The sequence below is a fragment of the Cyanistes caeruleus genome, chromosome 37, assembly GCF_971803275.1.
Source record: "Cyanistes caeruleus chromosome 37, bCyaCae1.hap1.1, whole genome shotgun sequence".
NCBI lineage: Eukaryota > Metazoa > Chordata > Aves > Passeriformes > Paridae > Cyanistes > Cyanistes caeruleus.
Window position 1 is genome coordinate 1,100,127 of NC_141738.1, and position 18,835 is coordinate 1,118,961.

The window sequence follows — 18,835 nt, forward strand, 5'->3', positions numbered from 1 at the left end:
AATTCCGGCTCTTCCCCCAGTCAATTCGGGGAGGGGGTCTCCAGCCCCTGGCTCCTGGGGGGACCCCCGGGATCCATCTGGGGAGGGGTCCGGACTCCTGGATTCCCCCGGGATCATTTGGGGGGGGTCCCGGGATTAATGGGGGGGGTCCCGGATCATTTTGGGGGGGTCCCGCCTGTCTGAACCCCCCAGGATCAGTGAGGGGGGGTCCTGGATCATTTGGGGGGGAGTCCCCGGGATCATTTGGGGGGGGTCCCGGCTGTCTGAGCCCCCTGGGATTAATTGGGGAGGGGTCCCGGATCATTTGGGGGGGTCCCTGAATCATTTTGGGGGGGGGTCCCGCCAATCTGAGCCCCCGGGATTAATGGGGAGGGGTCCCGGATCATTTGGGGGGGGTCCCGGGATCATTTATGGGGGTCCCGGCTATCTGAACCCCCCGGGATCAGTGAGGGGGGGTCCCGGATCATTTGGGGGGGGGTCCCGGGGTTAATGGGGGGGTCCGGCTGTCTGAACCCCCCGGGATCAGTGAGGGGGGGTCCCGGATCATTTGGGGGGGGTCCCGGATCATTTTGGGGGGGGTCCCGGCTGTCTGAACCCCCGGGATCAGTGAGGGGGGGGTCCCGGATCATTTGGGGGGGGTCCCGGGGTTAATGGGGGGGGTCCCGGCTATCGGAACCCCCCGGGATCAGTGAGGGGGGGGTCCCGGATCATTTGGGGGGGGTCCCGCCTGTCTGAACCCCCCGGGATCAGTGAGGGGGGGTCCCGGATCATTTGGGGGGGGTCCCGGATCATTTGGGGGGGGTCCCGGCTATCTGAACCCCCCGGGATCAGTGAGGGGGGGTCCCGGGTTAATGGGGGGGGTCCCCGGGGTTAATGGGGGGGGGTCCCGGCTATCTGAACCCCCCGGGATCAGTGAGGGGGGGTCCCGGATCATTTTGGGGGGGGTCCCGGCTATCTGAACCCCCCGGGATCAGTGAGGGGGGGTCCCGGGGTTAATGGGGGGGGGTCCCGGGGTTAATGGGGGGGTCCCGGCTGTCTGAACCCCCCGGGATCAGTGAGGGGGGGGGTCAGAAGCCCCCGGGGTGGTTGTGGGGGGGGGGGGGCTGAGGGGGTTTGGGTGGGGGGGGGGTCGGGGGGTGGCCGCCCCCGGGGGATTTGTTTTAATCCCGGCGGGGCTAATCCGGCCCCGGGGCTCCGGGACCCGCCGAGGGCCGGGGCAGCTGCGCGGGTGAGAGCGGGGGTCCCCCGGGGGGGGCGGGGGGCGTGGGGGGGGGGGGGGTCCCGATGGGGGGGGGGGGGCGGGGTCCCAGACATCCGGGTGCTCTGGGGTCGGGGGTCCCTGGGGGGTCTCTGGGGGTCTTTGAGGGTCCCTGGGGGTCTCTGAGGGTCTTTGGGGGTCTCTGGGATGTCCCCTGGGGGTCTCTGGAGGTCTTTGGGGGTCTCTGGGGGTCTTTGGGGGTCTCTGGATGTCCCCTGGGGAGTCCTGGGGGGTCCCTGGGGGTTTCTGGGGTCTTTGGGGGTCTCTGGGGGTCTTTGGGGTCTCTGGGATGTTCCCTGCGGGGTCCTGGGGGGTCCCTGGGGTCTCTGGGGGTCTTTGGGGGTCTCTGAGATGTCCCCTGGGGGTCTCTGGGGGTCTTTGGGGGTTTCTGGGGTCTTTGGGGGTCCCTGGGATGTCCCCTGGGCGTCTCTGGGGGTCTCTGGGGGTCTTTGGGGGTCTCTGGGATGTCCCCTGGGGGTCTCTGGGGGTCTTTGGGGGTCTCTGGGGGTCCGTGCTGGGGTTGGGGGTCCCTGAGGAATGAAGGGGGAGGGGTCGCTGAAGGGGTTTCGCGGGGGGTCAGGGGTGGGGGTCTCCCCTGGGGGGTCCTGGAGGTTTGAGACCCTGGGGTTAATGTGGGGGAGGGGTCCCGGAGTGGGGGGAGGTCCCCAAGCGGGGGGTCCTGGGTTGGGGGGGGGGGGGGTGGTCTCAGGGTGGGGTCAGAGGTCAGGGGTGTCTGGGGGGGGGCGGGGGGGGTCCTGGGGTCATCGCGGGGGGGTCTCCGAGAGTGGGAGATCCTGGGGGGGGGTCCTGGATGTCCGGGGTCACCTGGGGTTAATTGGGGGGGGTCCCCAGGGGTGGGGGGTCCGTGGATTTGGGGGGGGTCCCCAGGGGTGGGGGGGTCCGTGGATCTGGGGGGGGGTCCCCAGGGGTGGGGGGTCCGTGGATTTGGGGGGGGGTCCCCACGGGTCGGGGGTCCGTGGATTTAGAGGGGGGTCCCCAGAGGTGGGGGGTCCGTGGATTTGGGGGGGGGTCCCCAGAGAGGAGGGGTCTGCAGGGTCAGGGGTCTCCTGGACACACCAGCCACCCCAAAAGGGGCGGGGGTCCCGCGGGGGGTGGGTGACCCCTCCCCTTCCCCCCTCCCCCCCCCCGTAGGATCCACCCCACCTGGATGGGGGGGGGGAGGGGTGCGGGGGTGGCCCCGGTTTTTTTGGGGGGGGGGGTGTGACCCCGTTCCCATCCCGCCCCGCGGCCCGGGGGCTGTCGGGAACCCCCGGGGGTCGCGGGGGGAGGGGAGGGGTCGCGGGGGGAGGGGTCTCTCGTGCGAGGGGCCGGGAAAGCCGCTTAGGCACGCGCTGAGCCGCTTACGCTAATTATAGCGCGGGCCCTTTAAGAGCGGGGGGGGGCGGGGTTAATCCGGGGTGGGCGGGGGGGAGGGCGTGGTCACATCCACGTGCAGGGCGAGAGAGACCCCTCCCCCCACCCCAGAGACCCCCCCAAATGTCACAAGAGGGACTCCCCCCACACCCCAGAGACCCCCCTGACCCCCCAAATGTCACACGAGGGACCCCCCAACCCCCCCAGACCCCCCCAAATGTCAGAGGAGGGACCCCCAGACCCCAGAGCCCCCCTGACCCCCCAAATGTCACACGAGGGACCCCCCCAGACCCCCCAACTCCCAAAAGGACCCCCCCAATCCACCCCATGTGTGACACGACCCCCCCCCAGACCCCCCAGAATGTCACACGAGGGACCCCCAACCCCCACAGACCCCCCAAATGTCACAGGAGGGACCCCCAGACCCCCCCCAAATGTCCACATGAGAGACCCCCCCACCCCAGAGCCCCCCTGACCCCCCAAATGTCACATGAGGGACTCCCCCCAACCCCCCCAGACCCCCAAATGTCAGAGGAGGGACCCCCCCCACCCCCAGAGCCCCCCTGAACCCCCCTGTGTCACAAGAGGGACCCCCCCCAACCCCCCCAGACCCCCCAAATGTCACACGAGGGACCCCCAGGCCCCCCCCAAATGTCACACGAGGGACCCCCCCCACACCCCAGAGACCCCCCTGACCCCCCAAGTGTCACAGGAGGGACACCCAGCCCCCACAGAATGTCACACGAGGGATCCCCCAACCTCCCCAGACCCCCCCAAATGTCACAAGAGGGACACCCAGGCCCCCCAAATTTCACAGGAGGGACCCCCAGACCCCCCCAAATGTCACACGAGGGGACCCCCCCAGCCCCCCCAGAATGTCCCACCAGTGCCCCCCAGTCCCTCCCCTGGTCCCACTGGTGCCCCCCTCCCCCTTTTCCAGCCCCCTCCAGGTGTCCCACGCCCCTCCCCCCCCGGCAGCCATGGACATCGGGGGTCTGGAGACGGTGGTGGCCAACTCGGCCTACGTGTCGGCGCGCGGCGGCCCCGGCGGGGGCGGCAAGGACCGGCGATCCAAGGCGCGGCTCCGCCTGCCCCACATCTCCCAGTGCGAGGCCCTGCGCGCCCAACTGGGCGGAGGAGCCGGCGCCCAAAACGGGGGTCCCGGAGCCCCCAACGGCGCCCCGCCCGGCCACACCCAAGATGGCGGCCAGGACACGTCGTTCCGGTGGCAGTGCGTGGATCAGCCCATCGGGAAGCTGCTCTTCCGGAGGTTCCTGGAGGGAGCGCCGGAATTCGCCGCGGCCGGGGCGTTGTGGTCGGAGATCGAGGCCTTCGAGCAGTGCGAGGACGCGGAGAGGGAGGCGTCGGCCAAGCGGCTGCGGAGCCGGTTCTTCACGCCGGGAGGGTCCGAGCACTGCGGGTTCCTCAGCGCCGCCGCCACCGCCCCGCCCGCAGGTGAGGGGTGGCGTGGGGGGCTGACAAAATGGCGGCCGGGGCGTTGACGGGGCTGACACGGCGCCAAAATGGGGGATGTAGCGCCCAACGTGGTGGATGTGGCGCCAACATGGCGGACGTGGCAGGGATAGGGGTGACACGGCGCCAATATGGCAGCTGTGATGTCAACATGGCCGACATGGCACCAATATGGTGGACATGGTACCAACATGGCTGACATGACACCAATATGGCGGACATGACACCAATACGGCCGACATGACACCAACATGGTGGACATGTGACCTCAACATGGCCAACATGTTACCAACATGGTGGACGTGGCACCGATCGGGGTGACACGGCGCCAATATGGCAGCTGTGACATCAACATGGCCGACATGGCACCAATATGGTGGTCACGGCACCAACATGGCTGACATGACACCAATATGGCGGACATGACACCAATATGGCGGACATGACACCAACATGGTGGACATGGCACCAACATGGCCGATATGACACCAATATGGCGGACATGGCACCAACATGGCCGATATGACACCAATATGGCGGACATGGCACCAATATGGCGGACATGGCACCAATATGGCGGACATGACACCAATATGGCGGACATGACACCAATATGGTGGACATGGCACCAATATGGTGGATATGTGACCTCATTGGTAGCCATGACATCAACATGGTGGCCATGATGGTGTTGGCCACCATGACACCCCCAATGGCGGCCATGATGATGTTGGCAGCCATGATTTGCCAATGGCTGCCATGACACCCCAACGGTGGCCATGACACCCCAACAACATCTGTGATGATCTCAGCGGCCATGACACCCCAACGGTGGCCATGACACCCCAGTGGTGGCCATGACACCCCAATGGTGGCCATGACACCCCAATGGCAGCCATGACACCCCAACGGTGGCCATGACACCCCAATGGCGGCCATGACACCCAAACCGCAGCCATGACACCTGAACTGCAGCCATGACACCCCAACGGCAGCCATGACACCCCAATAACAGCCATGACACCCCAATGGCGGCCATGACACCTCAATGGCGGCCATGACACCTCTATGGCGGCCATGACACCTCAATGGCGGCCATGACACCCCAACGGCAGCCATGACACCCCAACAACGGCCATGACACCCCAATGGCGGCCATGACACCCCAATGGCGGCCATGACACCCCAACCAGAACCACGACACCCCAACTGCGGCCATGACACCCCAATGGCAGCCATGACACCCCAATGGCGGCCATGACACCCCAACCAGAACCATGACACCCTAATGGCGGCCATGACACCCCAATGGCGGCCATGACACCCCAACCAGAACCACGACACCCCAATGGCGGCCATGACACCTCAATGGCGGCCATGACACCCCAATGGCAGCCATGACACCCCAATGGCGGCCATGACACCCCAACCAGAACCACGACACCCCAATGGCGGCCATGAAACCCCAACCAGAACCACGACACCCCAACGGTGGCCATGACACCCCAATGGCGGCCATGACACCCCAACCAGAACCATGACACCCCAATGGCGGCCATGACACCCCAATGGCGGCCATGACACCCCAACCAGAACCATGACACCCCAACTGCGGCCATGACACCCCAACCAGAACCACGACACCCCAACACCGCCTGTGCCGCCCTCGGCGGCCATGCCACCCCCGTAACTGTCCCCGCCGCCCCTCAGGTACCACCATGCCGGGCGACGCCTTCGCGCAGGCGCGGCGGGAGCTGCTGGCGCACCTGGAGGCGGCGGCCTGGGCGCCGTACCGCGCCTCGCCCGAGTTCAGCCGCTTCGTGCAGTTCAAGTGGCTGGAGGGCCAGGCCGTCAACGCCGACGCCTTCGCCGAGTTCCGCGTGCTGGGCAAGGGCGGCTTCGGCGAGGTGTGCGCCTGCCAGCGCCGCGCCACCGGCAAGATGTACGCCAACAAGCGCCTCAACAAGAAACGCCTCAAGAAGCGCAAGGGATACGAGGTGGGGGCCGCCGGGTGTCCCCAGGGGTGTCCCTCTGTCCCCTCAAATGTCCCTCTGTCCCCTCAAATGTCCCTTTGTCCCAAATCCTGTCCCTCTGTCCCCAAATCCTGTCCCTCGGTCCCCTCAAATGTCCCTCTGTCCCCAAATCTGTCCCTCTGTCCCCTCAAATGTCCCTCTGTCCCCAAATCCTGTCCCTCTGTCCCCAAATCTGTCCCTCGGTCCCTTCAAATGTCCCTCTGTCCCCAAATCTGTCCCTCTGTCTCCTTGGATGTCCCTCTGTCCCCGTAACTTCTCCCCTGTCCCCAAATCCACCCCCCCTGTCCCTTTTCCTGCCTTCTGTCCCCATGTCCATCCCTCTGTCCCCACATCTGTCCCCTGTCCATGGTGGTGCCATCCCACATCCCTGGTGTGTCCCTGGTTTGTCCCCATCCCTATCCCTGTCCCCTGTCCATGTTTGTGCCATCCCATGTCCCTGACGTGTCCCCGCCGTGTCCCCACCATGTCCCCGCTGTGTCCCCGCTGTGTCCCTGCCGTGTCCCTGTCCCTGTCCCTGTCCCTGTCCCTGTCCCCCTGACCCCTGTTGGTGCCATCCCACGTCCCCGCCGTGTCCCCACCATGTCCCCGCCGTGTCCCCACCATGTCCCCGCCGTGTCCCCGCCGTGTCCCCGCCGTGTCCCTGTCCCTGTCCCTGTCTCTGTCCCCCTGTCCCCTGTCCCTGTTGGTGCCATCCCACGTCCCTGACGTGTCCCCACCATGTCCCCGCCGTGTCCCCGCCGTGTCCCCGCCGTGTCCCTGCCGTGTCCCTGTCTCTGTCCCCCTGACCCCTGTCCCTGTTGGTGTCATCCCACGTCCCTGACGTGTCCCCGCCGTGTCCCCACCATGTCCCCACCATGTCCCCACCATGTCCCCGCCGTGTCCCTGTCCCTGTCCCTGTCCCTGTCCCTGTCCCTGTCTCTGTCCCCCTGTCCCCTGTCCCTGTTGGTGCCATCCCACGTCCCTGACGTGTCCCCACCATGTCCCCACCGTGTCCCCGCCGTGTCCCCGCCGTGTCCCGGCCGGCGCAGGCGGCGCTGGTGGAGAAGCGGATCCTGGCGCGCGTCCACAGCCGCTTCATCGTGTCCCTGGCCTGCGCCTTCCAGACCAAGACCGACCTCTGCCTCGTCATGACCATCATGAACGGCGGCGACCTGCGGTGCGCGGCCTGCGGTGGCCTTGGGGACACTGGGGTGGCCTTGGGGACACACTGGAGTGGCCTTGGGGACACTGGGGTGGCCTTGGGGACACACTGGAGTGGCCTTGGGGACACTGGGGTGGCCTTGGGGGGACACTTGGGGTGGCCTTGGGGGCACCCCGGGGTGGCCTTGGGGGGACACTTGGGGTGGCCTTGGGGACACCCCGGGGTGGCCTTGGGGACACACTGGAGTGGCCTTGGGGACACTGGGGTGGCCTTGGGGACACACTGGAGTGGCCTTGGGGACACTGGGGTGGCCTTGGGGACACACTGGAGTGGCCTTGGGGACACTGGGGTGGCCTTGGGGGGACACTTGGGGTGGCCTTGGGGGCACCCCGGGGTGGCCTTGGGGGGACACTTGGGGTGGCCTTGGGGACACCCTGGGGTGGCCTTGGGGGGACACTTGGGGTGGCCTTGGGGACACACTGGAGTGGCCTTGGGGACACTGGGGTGGCCTTGGGGACACACTGTGGTGGCCTTGGGGACACACTTGGGGTGGCCTTGGGGACACTGGGGTGGCCTTGGGGACACACTGGAGTGGCCTTGGGGACACTGGGGTGGCCTTGGGGACACTGGGGTGGCCTTGGGGGAACACTTGGGGTGGCCTTGGCATGGCTTTGAATTTGCCTTGGTGTGATCTTGGTGTGGCCTTGGTGTGACCTCTGTGTGACTGTGCAGTGACCCTGGTGTGACCTCTGTGTGACCTCTGTGTGACCTCTGTGTGACCTCTGTGTGACCCTGGTGTGACCTCTGTGTGACCTCTGTGTGACCTCTGTGTGACCTCTGTGTGACCCTGGTGTCCCCTGGTGTGACTTTGGTATCACCTTGGTGTCCCCTTGGTTTGACCTCTGTGTGACCTCTGTGTGACCCTGGTGTGACTTTGGTGTCCCCTTGGTGTGACCCTGGCGTGACCTTGATGTGGCCTTGATGTGACCCCAACATGACCTTGGCATGGCTTTGGAGTCCTCTTGGTGTGACCTTTGTGTGACCCTGATATGACCCTGGTGTCCCCTTGGTGTGACCTCTGTGTGACCCTGGTGTGACCTTGGCATGGCTTTGGTGTCCCCTTGGTGTGACCTCTGTGTGACCTCTGTGTGACCTCTGTGTGACCCTGGTGTGACCCTGGTGTGACCTTGGCATGGCTTTGGATTGACCTTGGTGTGACCCTGGTGTCCCCTTGGTGTGACCCTGGTGTGACCCTGGTGTCACCCTGCTGTGACCCTGGTGTGACCTCTGTGTCACCTCTGTGTCACCTCTGCGTGACCTTGGTGTGACCCTGGTGTGACCTTGGTGTCACCCTGCTGTGACCCTGCTGTGACCCTGCTGTGACCCTGGTGTCCCCTTGGTGTGACCCTGGTGTGACCCTGGTGTGACCTCTGTGTCACCTCTGTGTCACCTCTGCGTGACCCTGCTGTGACCCTGGTGTCACCCTGGTGTGACCCTGCTGTGACCCTGCTGTCACCCTGCTGTCACCCTGCTGTGACCTCAGCGCGTTTCTCCTGGCACCGCGTCCGGCCTGGCCTTGCCGTGTGTCACACGTGACGGGGACAAAGGGGACACGGGCGGTGCCGGGGTCTCCGTGTCACATCCTCAGGGGCTGGCGTGTCCCCGTGTCCTCGGCGTGTCCCCAGCGTGTCCCCAGGGCCTGTGGCATCCTCAGTGTCCCCAGAACGTCCCCACAGCCACCGCGCCGGTGGCACACACCGATTGTGTCCTGGCCGTGTCCCTGCTGTGCCCACCACAATGTCTCCGATGTCCCCAAATGTCCCCAGTGTCCTCAATGTCCCCAATGTCCTTCAATGTCCCCAATGTCCTCAATGTCCCCTCAATGTCCCCAATGTCCCCAATGTCCTTCAATGTCCCAAATGTCCCAAATATCCTTGATGTCCTCAATGTCCCCATTGATGTCCCTGATGTCCCCAATGTCCCCCAACATCCCCAATGTCCCCAATGTCCCCCAATGTCCCCAATGTCCCCAATGTCCCCCCAGTGTCCCCAATGTCCCCAATGTCCCCAATGTCCCCACAATGTCCCCAATGTCCCCAATGTCCCCCCAATGTCCCAATGTCCCCAAATGTCCCCAATGTCCCCAATGTCCCCAGGTACCACATCTACAACATGGACGAGCAGAACCTGGGGTTTGCAGAGCCGTGAGCACTGGTGTCCCCAGGGTGTCCCCAGGGTGTCCCCAGGGTGTCCCCAGGGTGTCCCTGTGGTGTCCCCAGGGTGTCCCTGTGGTGTCCCCGATGTCCCCTCAATGTCCCCCCGATGTCCCCGATGTCCCCAGGTACCACATCTACAACGTGGACGAGGAGAACCCGGGCTTCGCCGAGCCGCGCGCGGTTTTCTACACGGCGCAGATCCTGCTGGGGCTGGAGCACCTCCACCAGCACCGCATCGTCTACCGCGACCTCAAACCCGAGAACGTCCTGCTGGACGACGCCGGTGACAGCTGGGGGACATCGGGGACATTGGGGACATTGGGGACACTGGGGACATCGGGGACATTGGGGACATTGGGGACATTGGGGGGACATTGGGGGGACATTGGGGACATTGGGGACATTGGGGACATTGGGGACACTGGGGGACATTGGGGACATTGGGGGACATTGGGGGGACATTGGGGGGACATTGGGGACATTGGGGACATTGGGGACATTGGGGACACTGGGGGACATTGGGGACATTGGGGACATTGGGGGGACATTGGGGATATTGGGGGCATTGGGGACATTGGGGATATTGGGGACATTGGGGACATTGGGGACATTGGGGATGTGGGAAACAAAGGGGACACGGGGATGTTGGTCACTGATGGTCACCGGTGGTCACTGATGGTCATTGATGGTCACTGGTGATCGCTGATGGTCACTGGAGGTCACTGATGGTCACTGGTGGTCACTGATGGTCACTGGAGGTCACTGGTGGTCACCGGTGGTCACTGATGGTCACTGATGGTCACCGGTGGTCACTGATGGTCACTGGTGTCCTTGCTGTCCAGGCCACGTCCGTCTGTCCGACATGGGCTTGGCCGTGGAGCTCAAGGACGGAGAGAGCAAAACCCGCGGCTACGCCGGGACCCCAGGTGGGGACAGGGGACACTGGGGGGGACACTGGGGACACTGGGGGGGACACTGGGGACATTGGAGGGGACACTGGGGACACTGGGGGGACACTGGGGACATTGGAGGGGACACTGGGGACACTGGGGGGACACTGGAAGACACTAGGGGACACTGGGGGGGACACTGGGGACATTGGAGGGGACACTGGGGACACTGGGGGGGACACTGGAGGGACACTGGGGGACACTGGGGGACACTGGGGACATTGGGGGGGACACTGGGGGGACACTGGGGACACCGGGGGGGACACTGGGGACACTGGGGGGGACACTGGGGACACTGGGGACACTGGGGACACTGGGGGGGACACTGGGGACACTGGGGGACACTGGGGGACACTGGGGGACACTGGGGACACAGGGACACTGAGGGGACACTGTGGGGACACTGGGGGACACTGGGGGACACTGAGGACACTGGGGGACACTGGGGGGGACACTGGGGGGACACTGGGGACACTGGGGGGGGGACACTGGGAACACTGGGGGGGACACTGGAGGGACACTGGGGGACACTGGGGGACACTGAGGACACCGGGGGGGACACTGGGGACACTGGGGGGGACACTGGGGACACTGGGGACACTGGGGACACTGGGGACACCGGGGGGACACTGGGGGGGACACTGGGGGACACTGGGGACACTGGGGGACACTGGGGGACACTGGGGGAACACTGAGGACACCGGGGGGGACACTGGGGACACTGGGGACACTGGGGACACCGAGGGGGACCTTTGGGTGTAATGAGGACATGGGAAGCCCCACCAATGACCCGAGTCCACCCCCAGATTCCTGTGTCCCCTCTGGTCCCCTGTGTCCCCTCTGGTCCCCTGTCCTCCCCCCGTGTCCCCTCTGGTCCCCCGGGTCACCCCAGCGTCACCCGCGTCCCCCCGAGTCACCCGACCCCCATCACCTGGGCACCCCCTGGAGATCCCACGGGGCTCCCCGGTGTCACCTGTCCTCTCCCTGTCCCCTCCCCGGTGTCACCTGTCCTCTCCCCATCCCCTCCCTGGTGTCACCTGTCCTCTCCCTGTCCCCTCCCCGGTGTCACCTGTCCTCTCCCCGTCCCCTCCCCGGTGTCACCTGTCCTCTCCCCGTCCCCTCCCCGGTGTCACCTGTCCTCTCCCCGTCCCCTCCCCGGTGTCACCTGTCCTCTCCCTGTCCCCTCCCTGGTGTCACCTGTCCTCTCCCCGTCCCCTCCCCGGTGTCACCTGTCCTCTCCATGCCCCCTCCCCAGTGTCACCTGTCCTCTCCCCGTCCCCTCCCCGGTGTCACCTGTCCTCTCCCTGTCCCCTCCCCGGTGTCACCTGTCCTCTCCCCATCCCCTCCCCGGTGTCACCTGTCCTCTCCCCGTCCCCTCCCCGGTGTCACCTGTCCTCTCCCTGTCCCCTCCCCGGTGTCACCTGTCCTCTCCCCATCCCCTCCCCGGTGTCACCTGTCCTCTCCCCATCCCCTCCCCGGTGTCACCTGTCCTCTCCCCATCCCCTCCCCGGTGTCACCTGTCCTCTCCCTGTCCCCTCCCCGGTGTCACCTGTCCTCTCCCCGTCCCCTCCCCGGTGTCACCTGTCCTCTCCCCGTCCCCTCCCCGGTGTCACCTGTCCTCTCCCTGTCCCCTCCCCAGTGTCACCTGTCCTCTCCCTGTCCCCTCCCCAGTGTCACCTGTCCTCTCCCTGTCCCCTCCCCGGTGTCACCTGTCCTCTCCCCATCCCCTCCCCAGTGTCACCTGTCCTCTCCATGTCCCCTCCCCAGTGTCACCTGTCCTCTCCCCATCCCCTCCCCGGTGTCACCTGTCCTCTCCCTGTCCCCTCCCTGGTGTCACCTGTCCTCTCCCTGTCCCCTCCCTGGTGTCACCTGTCCTCTCCCCGTCCCCTCCCCGGTGTCCCCTGTCCCCCTCTCGATGTCCCCTCCCCGGTGTCACCTGTCCCCCCCTCGATGTCCCCTCCCCGGTGTCCCCTGTCCCCCTCTCGATGTCCCCCTGTCCCCGCAGGGTTCATGGCCCCCGAGCTGCTCAAGAACGAGGACTACGATTGGTCGGTCGATTACTTCACGCTGGGGGTGACGGTCTACGAGATGCTGGAGGCCAAGGGCCCCTTCCGCCGGCGGGGGGAGAAGGTGACCCCCACCCCCAGGAACCCCCAGGGACACCCCAGGAACCCCCAGGAACCCTCAGGAACCCCCAGAACCCACCAGGAACCCCCAGGAACCCCCAGAACCCACCAGGAACCCCCAGGAACCCACCAGGAACCCTCAGGGACCCCCAGGGACCCCCCAGGATCCCCCAGGAACCCTCAGGGACCCTCAGGAACCACCAGGAACCCCCAGGAACACCCCAGGGACCCCCCAGGAACCCTCAGGAACCCCCAGAACCCACCAGGAACCCCCAGGAACCCTCAGGAACCCCCAGAACCCACCAGGAACCCCCAGGAACCCCCAGAACCCACCAGGAATCCCCAGGAACCCCCAGGAACCTTCAGGAACCCTCAGGGACCCCCAGGGACCCCCCAGGATCCCCCAGGAACCCTCAGGAACCTTCAGGAACCCTCAGGGACCCTCAGGAACCACCAGGAAGCCCAAGGAACCCCCAGGAACCACCAGAACCCCCAGGAACACTCAGGAACCCCCAGGAACCCACCAGGAACCCCCAGGAACCACCAGGAACCCCCAGGAACCACCAGAACCCCCAGGAACCCTCAGGAACCCCCAGGAACCCACCAGGAACCCACCAGGAAGCCCAAGGAACGTCTGAGGGCTCTCAAAAACCTCTCAAGAACTTCCCATGAACCACCAGGAACTCCCCAAAATTCATCTCAGGGCTCACAGAAACCTCCCAGGTCCCTCAGAACCTCCCAAGAACCTCTGAGAAACCCCCACGACTTTCAGAAACACCAGAATTTCCAATAAACCCTCCAAGAACCCCCCCAGGTCCCTCAGAACCTCCCAAGAACCTCTGAGAACCCCCCAGGTCCCTCAGAACCCCCCCAAGAACCTCCCAAGAACCTCCAAGAGCTTCAGAACCCCCCAAGAACCTCCAAGAGCTTCAGAACCCCCCAAGAACCTCCGAGAACCCCCCCCAGGTCCCTCAGAACCCCCCCAAGAACCTCCCAAGAACCTCCAAGAGCTTCAGAACCCCCCAAGAACGTCCAAGAACCCCTCCCAGGTCCCTCAGAACCCCCCAAGAACCTCCAAGAACCCCCCCAGGTCCCTCAGAACCCCCCAAGAACCTCTGAGAACCCCCCCAGGTCCCTCAGAACCCTCCAAGAACCTCCAAGAACTTCAGAACACCCCCAGGTCCCTCAGAACCCTCCAAGAACCTCTGAGAACTCCCCAGGTCCTCCAGGACACCCCAAGAACCTCCAAGAACCCCCCCAGGTCCTCCAGGACACCCCAAGAACCTCTGAGAACCCCCCCAGGTCCCTCAGAACCCCCCAAGAACCTCCAAGAGCTTCAGAACACCCCCAGGTCCCTCAGAACCCCCCCAAGAACCTCCCAAGAACCTCCAAGAGCTTCAGAATCCCCCAAGAACCTCCAAGAACCCCTCCCAGGTCCCTCAGAACCCCCCAAGAACCTCCAAGAACCCCTCCCAGGTCCCTCAGAACCCCCCAAGAACCTCCAAGAACCCCCTCCAGGACCTCCAGGACACCCCCAGAACCTCCAGGTCCCTCAGAACCCCCCAAGAACCTCCGAGAACCCCCCAGAACCCCCCCAAGAACCTCCCAAGAACCTCCAAGAGCTTCAGAACCCCCCAAGAACCTCCAAGAACCCCCCCCAAGTCCCTCAGAACCCCCCAAGAACCTCCGAGAACCCCCCAGGTCCTCCAGGACACCCCAAGAACCTCCAAGAACCCCCCCCAGGTCCCTCAGAACCCTCCAAGAACCTCCAAGAACTTCAGAACACCCCCAGGTCCCTCAGAACCCTCCAAGAACCTCTGAGAACTCCCCAGGTCCTCCAGGACACCCCAAGAACCTCCAAGAACCCCCCCAGGTCCTCCAGGACACCCCAAGAACCTCTGAGAACCCCCCCAGGTCCCTCAGAACCCCCCAAGAACCTCCGAGAACCCCCCCAGGTCCTCCAGGACACCCCAAGAACCTCTGAGAACCCCCCCAGGTCCCTCAGAACCCCCCAAGAACCTCCAAGAGCTTCAGAACCCCCCAAGAACCTCCAAGAACCCCTCCCAGGTCCCTCAGAACCCCCCAAGAACCTCCAAGAACCCCTCCCAGGTCCCTCAGAACCCCCCAAGAACCTCCAAGAACCCCCTCCAGGACCTCCAGGACACCCCCAGAACCTCCAAGAGCTTCAGAACCCCCCAAGAACCTCCGAGAACCCCCCCAGGTCCCTCAGAACCCCCCAAGAACCTCCGAGAACCCCCCTCAGGTCCCTCAGAACCCCCCCAGAACCTCCAAGAGCTTCAGAACCTCCCAAGAACCTCCGAGAACCCCCCTCAGGTCCCTCAGAACCCCCCAAGAACCTCCAAGAGCTTCAGAACCTCCCAAGAACCTCCGAGAACCCCCCCAGGACCTCCAGGACACCCCCAGAACCTCCGACAAAGGGGACCCCCAAGGAGCACCCCCCGATTTTGCCGCAGGTGGAGAACAAGGAGGTGACGCGGCGCATCCTGAACGACCCCGTGAGCTACTCGGAGAAGTTCAGCGCCGCCGCGCGCGAGGCCTGCGAGGGGCTCCTGGCCAAGGACCCCCAGGCCCGCCTGGGCTTCCGGGACAACGACTGCGCCCAGCTCAAGGCCCACCCCTTCTTCAAGAGCATCAACTGGGGGCGTCTCGAGGCCGGTAACGCCCGGGGTGGGGTGGGGAGGGGTCTCAAGGGGTGGAGAAATGGGGTCTGGGGTCTCCATTGAGAGGTGGGGTCTCAAGGGGGGTCAGGGGTCTCCAATGGACGTTGGGCACTCATGGTGGGATCTCCATTGAGTGTAGAGTGGTCAAGAGTTGGGGTCTCAAGGGGGGTCTGGGGTCTCAAGGGGAGTCTGGGGTCTCCATTGAGAGTTGGGGTCTCCAGTGGGGTCTGGGGTCTCCAATGGGGTCAGGGGTCTCCAATGGGGTCTGGGGTCTCAAGGGGGGTCTGGGGTCTCCATTGAGAGGTGGGGTCTCAAGGGGAGTCAGGGGTCTCCAATGGGGTCAGGGGTCTCCAATGGGGTCTGGGGTCTCAAGGGGGGTCTGGGGTCTCCATTGAGAGGTGGGGTCTCAAGGGGGGTCTGGGGTCTCCAATGGGTTTTGGGGTCTCCACTGAGAGTTGGGGTCTCCAATGGGGTCTGGGGTCTCCAGTGGGGTCTCCAATGGGTTTTGGGGTCTCCACTGAGAGTTGGGGTCTCCAATGGGGTCTGGGGTCTCCAGTGGGGTCTCCAATGGGTTTTGGGGTCTCCATTGAGAGTTGGGGTCTCAAGGGGGGTCTGGGGTCTCAAGGGGAGTCTGGGGTCTCCATTGAGAGTTGGGGTCTCCAGTGGGGTCTGGGGTCTCCAATGGGTGTTGGGGTCTCCATTGAGAGTTGGGGTCTCCAATGGGGTCAGGGGTCTCCAATGGGGTCTGGGGTCTCAAGGGGGGTCTGGGGTCTCCATTGAGAGGTGGGGTCTCAAGGGGAGTCAGGGGTCTCCAATGGGGTCAGGGGTCTCCAATGGGGTCTGGGGTCTCAAGGGGGGTCTGGGGTCTCCATTGAGAGGTGGGGTCTCAAGGGGGGTCTGGGGTGGAGAAATGGGGTCTGGGGTCTCCAATGGGTTTTGGGGTCTCCAGTGGACGTTGGGTGCTCATGCTGGGGCCTCCATTGAGTGTTGAGTGGTCAAGAGTTGGGGTCTCCAATGGGGTCTGGGGTCTCCATTGAGAGTTGGGTGGTCAGGAGTTGGGGTCTCCATTGAGAGTTGGGGTCTCCAGTGGGGTCTGGGGTCTCCAGTGGATGTTGGGTGCTCATGGTGGGGTCTCCATTGTAGAGTGGTCAAGAGTTGGGGTCTCCAATGGGGTCTGGGGTCTCCAATGGGGTCTGGGGTCTCCAGTGGACGTTGGGTGCTCATGGTGGGGCCTCCATTGAGTGTTGAGTGGTCAAGAGTTGGGGTCTCCAATGGGGTCTGGGGTCTCCAATGGGGTCTGGGGTCTCCATTGAGAGTTGGGTGGTCAGGAGTTGGGGTCTCCATTGAGAGTTGGGGTCTCCAATGGGGTCTGGGGTCTCCAAGAGATGTCAGAGGACCATAAATGGAGTGTTGGGGGAGATTTTGGGTTTCCAGAAGTTACCTGAGATACCGGGGTGCTCCTGGGGGTGCTCCTGGGAGGTTCCTGGGAGGTTCCTGAGATATTGGGGTGCTCTTGATGGGGGTCCAGAAGTTACCTGAGATATGGGGGTGCTCCTGGGAGGTTCCTTAGATACTGGGGTGCCCCTGATGGGTTTCCAGAAGTTACCTGAGATATTGGGGGTGCTCCTGGGAGGCTCCAGAAGCTACCTGAGATATTGGGGTGCTCCTGGGAGGTTCCTGAGATACCGGGGTGCTCCTGGGAGGTTCCTGGGAGGTTCCTGAGATATGGGGGTGCTCCTGGGAGGTTCCTGAGATACCAGGGTGCTCCTGGGAGGTTCCTGGGAGGTTCCTGAGATACCGGGGTGCTCCTGGGAGGTTCCTCCACCATCGAGAGGGGTTCACACCATCACCCCCCATAAAAACAATAACCATGGGAGGGGTCTCCTCTGTCCCACCCCCCCAGGCCTGGTGCCCCCCCCGTTCGTGCCGGACCCCCGTCGCGTCTACGCCAAGGACCTGGGGGACGTGGGGGCCTTCTCCACGGTGAAGGGCGTGGAGCTGGACGCGGGGGACGCGGCGCTGTGCGACGCCTTCGCCTCGGGGACCGTCCCCATCCCCTGGCAGGAGGAGCTGATCGAGACCGGCGTCTTCGAGGAGCTCAACGTTTGGGGGGCCCCGGGGACGCTGCCCCCCGACCTGGACCCCAGCGCGGCGGGGGGGGCCGGGGGGGGCAAGTCCTCCACGTGTCGCCTGCTGTGAGCGGCGCTGGGGGACACCCCCAAAAGTTTGGGGGGGTTGGGAAATGTTGGGGGGGTGGGGAGGTCTTGAGGGGGTTGGATGGGGAGGGGGGGTGAAAGTGGGGGACCCCCCCCTCTCTTCTCCTTCATGTTCCTGGGGGGGGGGCTGGAATTGGGGTCAAAAATTGGGGGACAGCCCCCCTGTGGGGGACCTGGAATTGGGGTCCAAAATTGGGGGACAGCCCCCCCCGTAGGAGACCTGGAATTGGGGTCCAAAATTGGGGGACCCACCCCTTGAGAGACCTGGAATTGGGGGACCCCCCCCCCCCACCGTGGGAGACCCTGGAATTGGGGACCCCCCCTGTAGGAGACCTGGAATTGGGGCCCAAAATTGGGGGATCCCCCCCTCGTGGGAGATCTGGAATTTAGGGGACCCCCCCCCCCCGTAGGAGACCTGGAAATTTGGGGTCCAAAATTGGGGGATCCCCTTTGTGGGACACCTGGAATTGGGGCTCAAAATTGGGGGACCCTCCCTCTCTGTGGGAGACCTGGAATTTGGGGACCCCCCCCCCCCGTAGGAGACCCTGGAATTTGAGGCCAAAAATTGGGGGACCCCCCTCGTGGGAGACCCTGGAATTTGGGGACTCCCCCTGTGGGGGACCTGGAAATTGGGACCCAGAATTTGGGGACCCCCCCCCCCCGTGAGACACCTGGAATTGGGGACCCCCCCTCTCTGTGGGAGATCTGGAATTTGGGGTCCAAAATTGGGGGACCCCCCTCGTGGGAGACCCTGGAAATTTTGGGGGGGATTTCCAAGAGTGGGGGGGGGGGGGTTTCCTATTTTGGGGTGTCCGAATTTGGACCCAAAATTGGGGGACCCCCCCCCGCTCATATTGGGGTACCTGGAATGTGGGGGGGGGGGGAACTTTGAGGTTTTGGGGGGCTGAAATTATGGGGACCCCCCAAAATTTGGTGTAGTTTGGGAAAGGGGGGGGTTTAAAAATGGGGGGATTCAAAAATGGGGGGGGGGTCAAAAATGGGGGGGGGTCAAAAATGGGGGGGGTTCAAAAATGGGGGTGCCCCTCCCCCCCCCCCGAGGATCTAAATTGGGACCCAAAAGTGGGGTCGTGGCCCCACCCCCCAATTTTTTTTGGGGTGTCCAGAATGGGGGGGGGACAAAAACGGGGACCCCCCCCTAATGACAAACCCCCCCCCCCCCCCAGGACACCCAAAATTCAATGACCCCCCCCCCAAAAAAAAAGAGGGACCCCCAAATCTCAGGTCGCCCCTCCCCCCCCCTCAGCTCGGTGCTACCTGGGGGGGGGAGGGGACACAAACCCCCCCCCCCCCCCAAAACCGGACCCCCCAAATTTACCTCGTGTCCCCCCCTCCCCTCCCCCCGACTC

The 18,835-nt window shown here is 64.6% G+C and overlaps 1 protein-coding gene across 1 annotated transcript; it reads left to right on the forward strand.

Annotated features, from left to right (window-relative positions):
• Nucleotides 1-3,612: 3,612 nt before the first annotated feature.
• On the forward strand, nt 3,613-17,451 carry GRK1 (G protein-coupled receptor kinase 1). The gene is made up of 8 exons (XM_086871901.1): nt 3,613-4,087; nt 5,816-6,102; nt 7,167-7,294; nt 9,621-9,778; nt 10,338-10,421; nt 12,451-12,575; nt 15,046-15,247; nt 17,156-17,451. Exons 1-8 carry the CDS (start codon nt 3,613-3,615, stop codon nt 17,449-17,451), a joined length of 1,755 nt encoding a protein of 584 aa, XP_086728027.1.
• Nucleotides 17,452-18,835: the final 1,384 nt, after the last annotated feature.

Coding starts and splice junctions, on each gene's coding strand:
- GRK1 (XM_086871901.1), top strand. CDS start 3,613: ATGGACATCGGGGGTCTGGAGACGGTGGTGGCCAACTCGGCCTACGTG. Junction 4,088..5,815: donor CGCCACCGCCCCGCCCGCAG/GTGAGGGGTGGC, acceptor GCCGCCCCTCAG/GTACCACCATGCCGGGCGAC. Junction 10,422..12,450: donor CGGCTACGCCGGGACCCCAG/GTGGGGACAGGG, acceptor CTGTCCCCGCAG/GGTTCATGGCCCCCGAGCTG.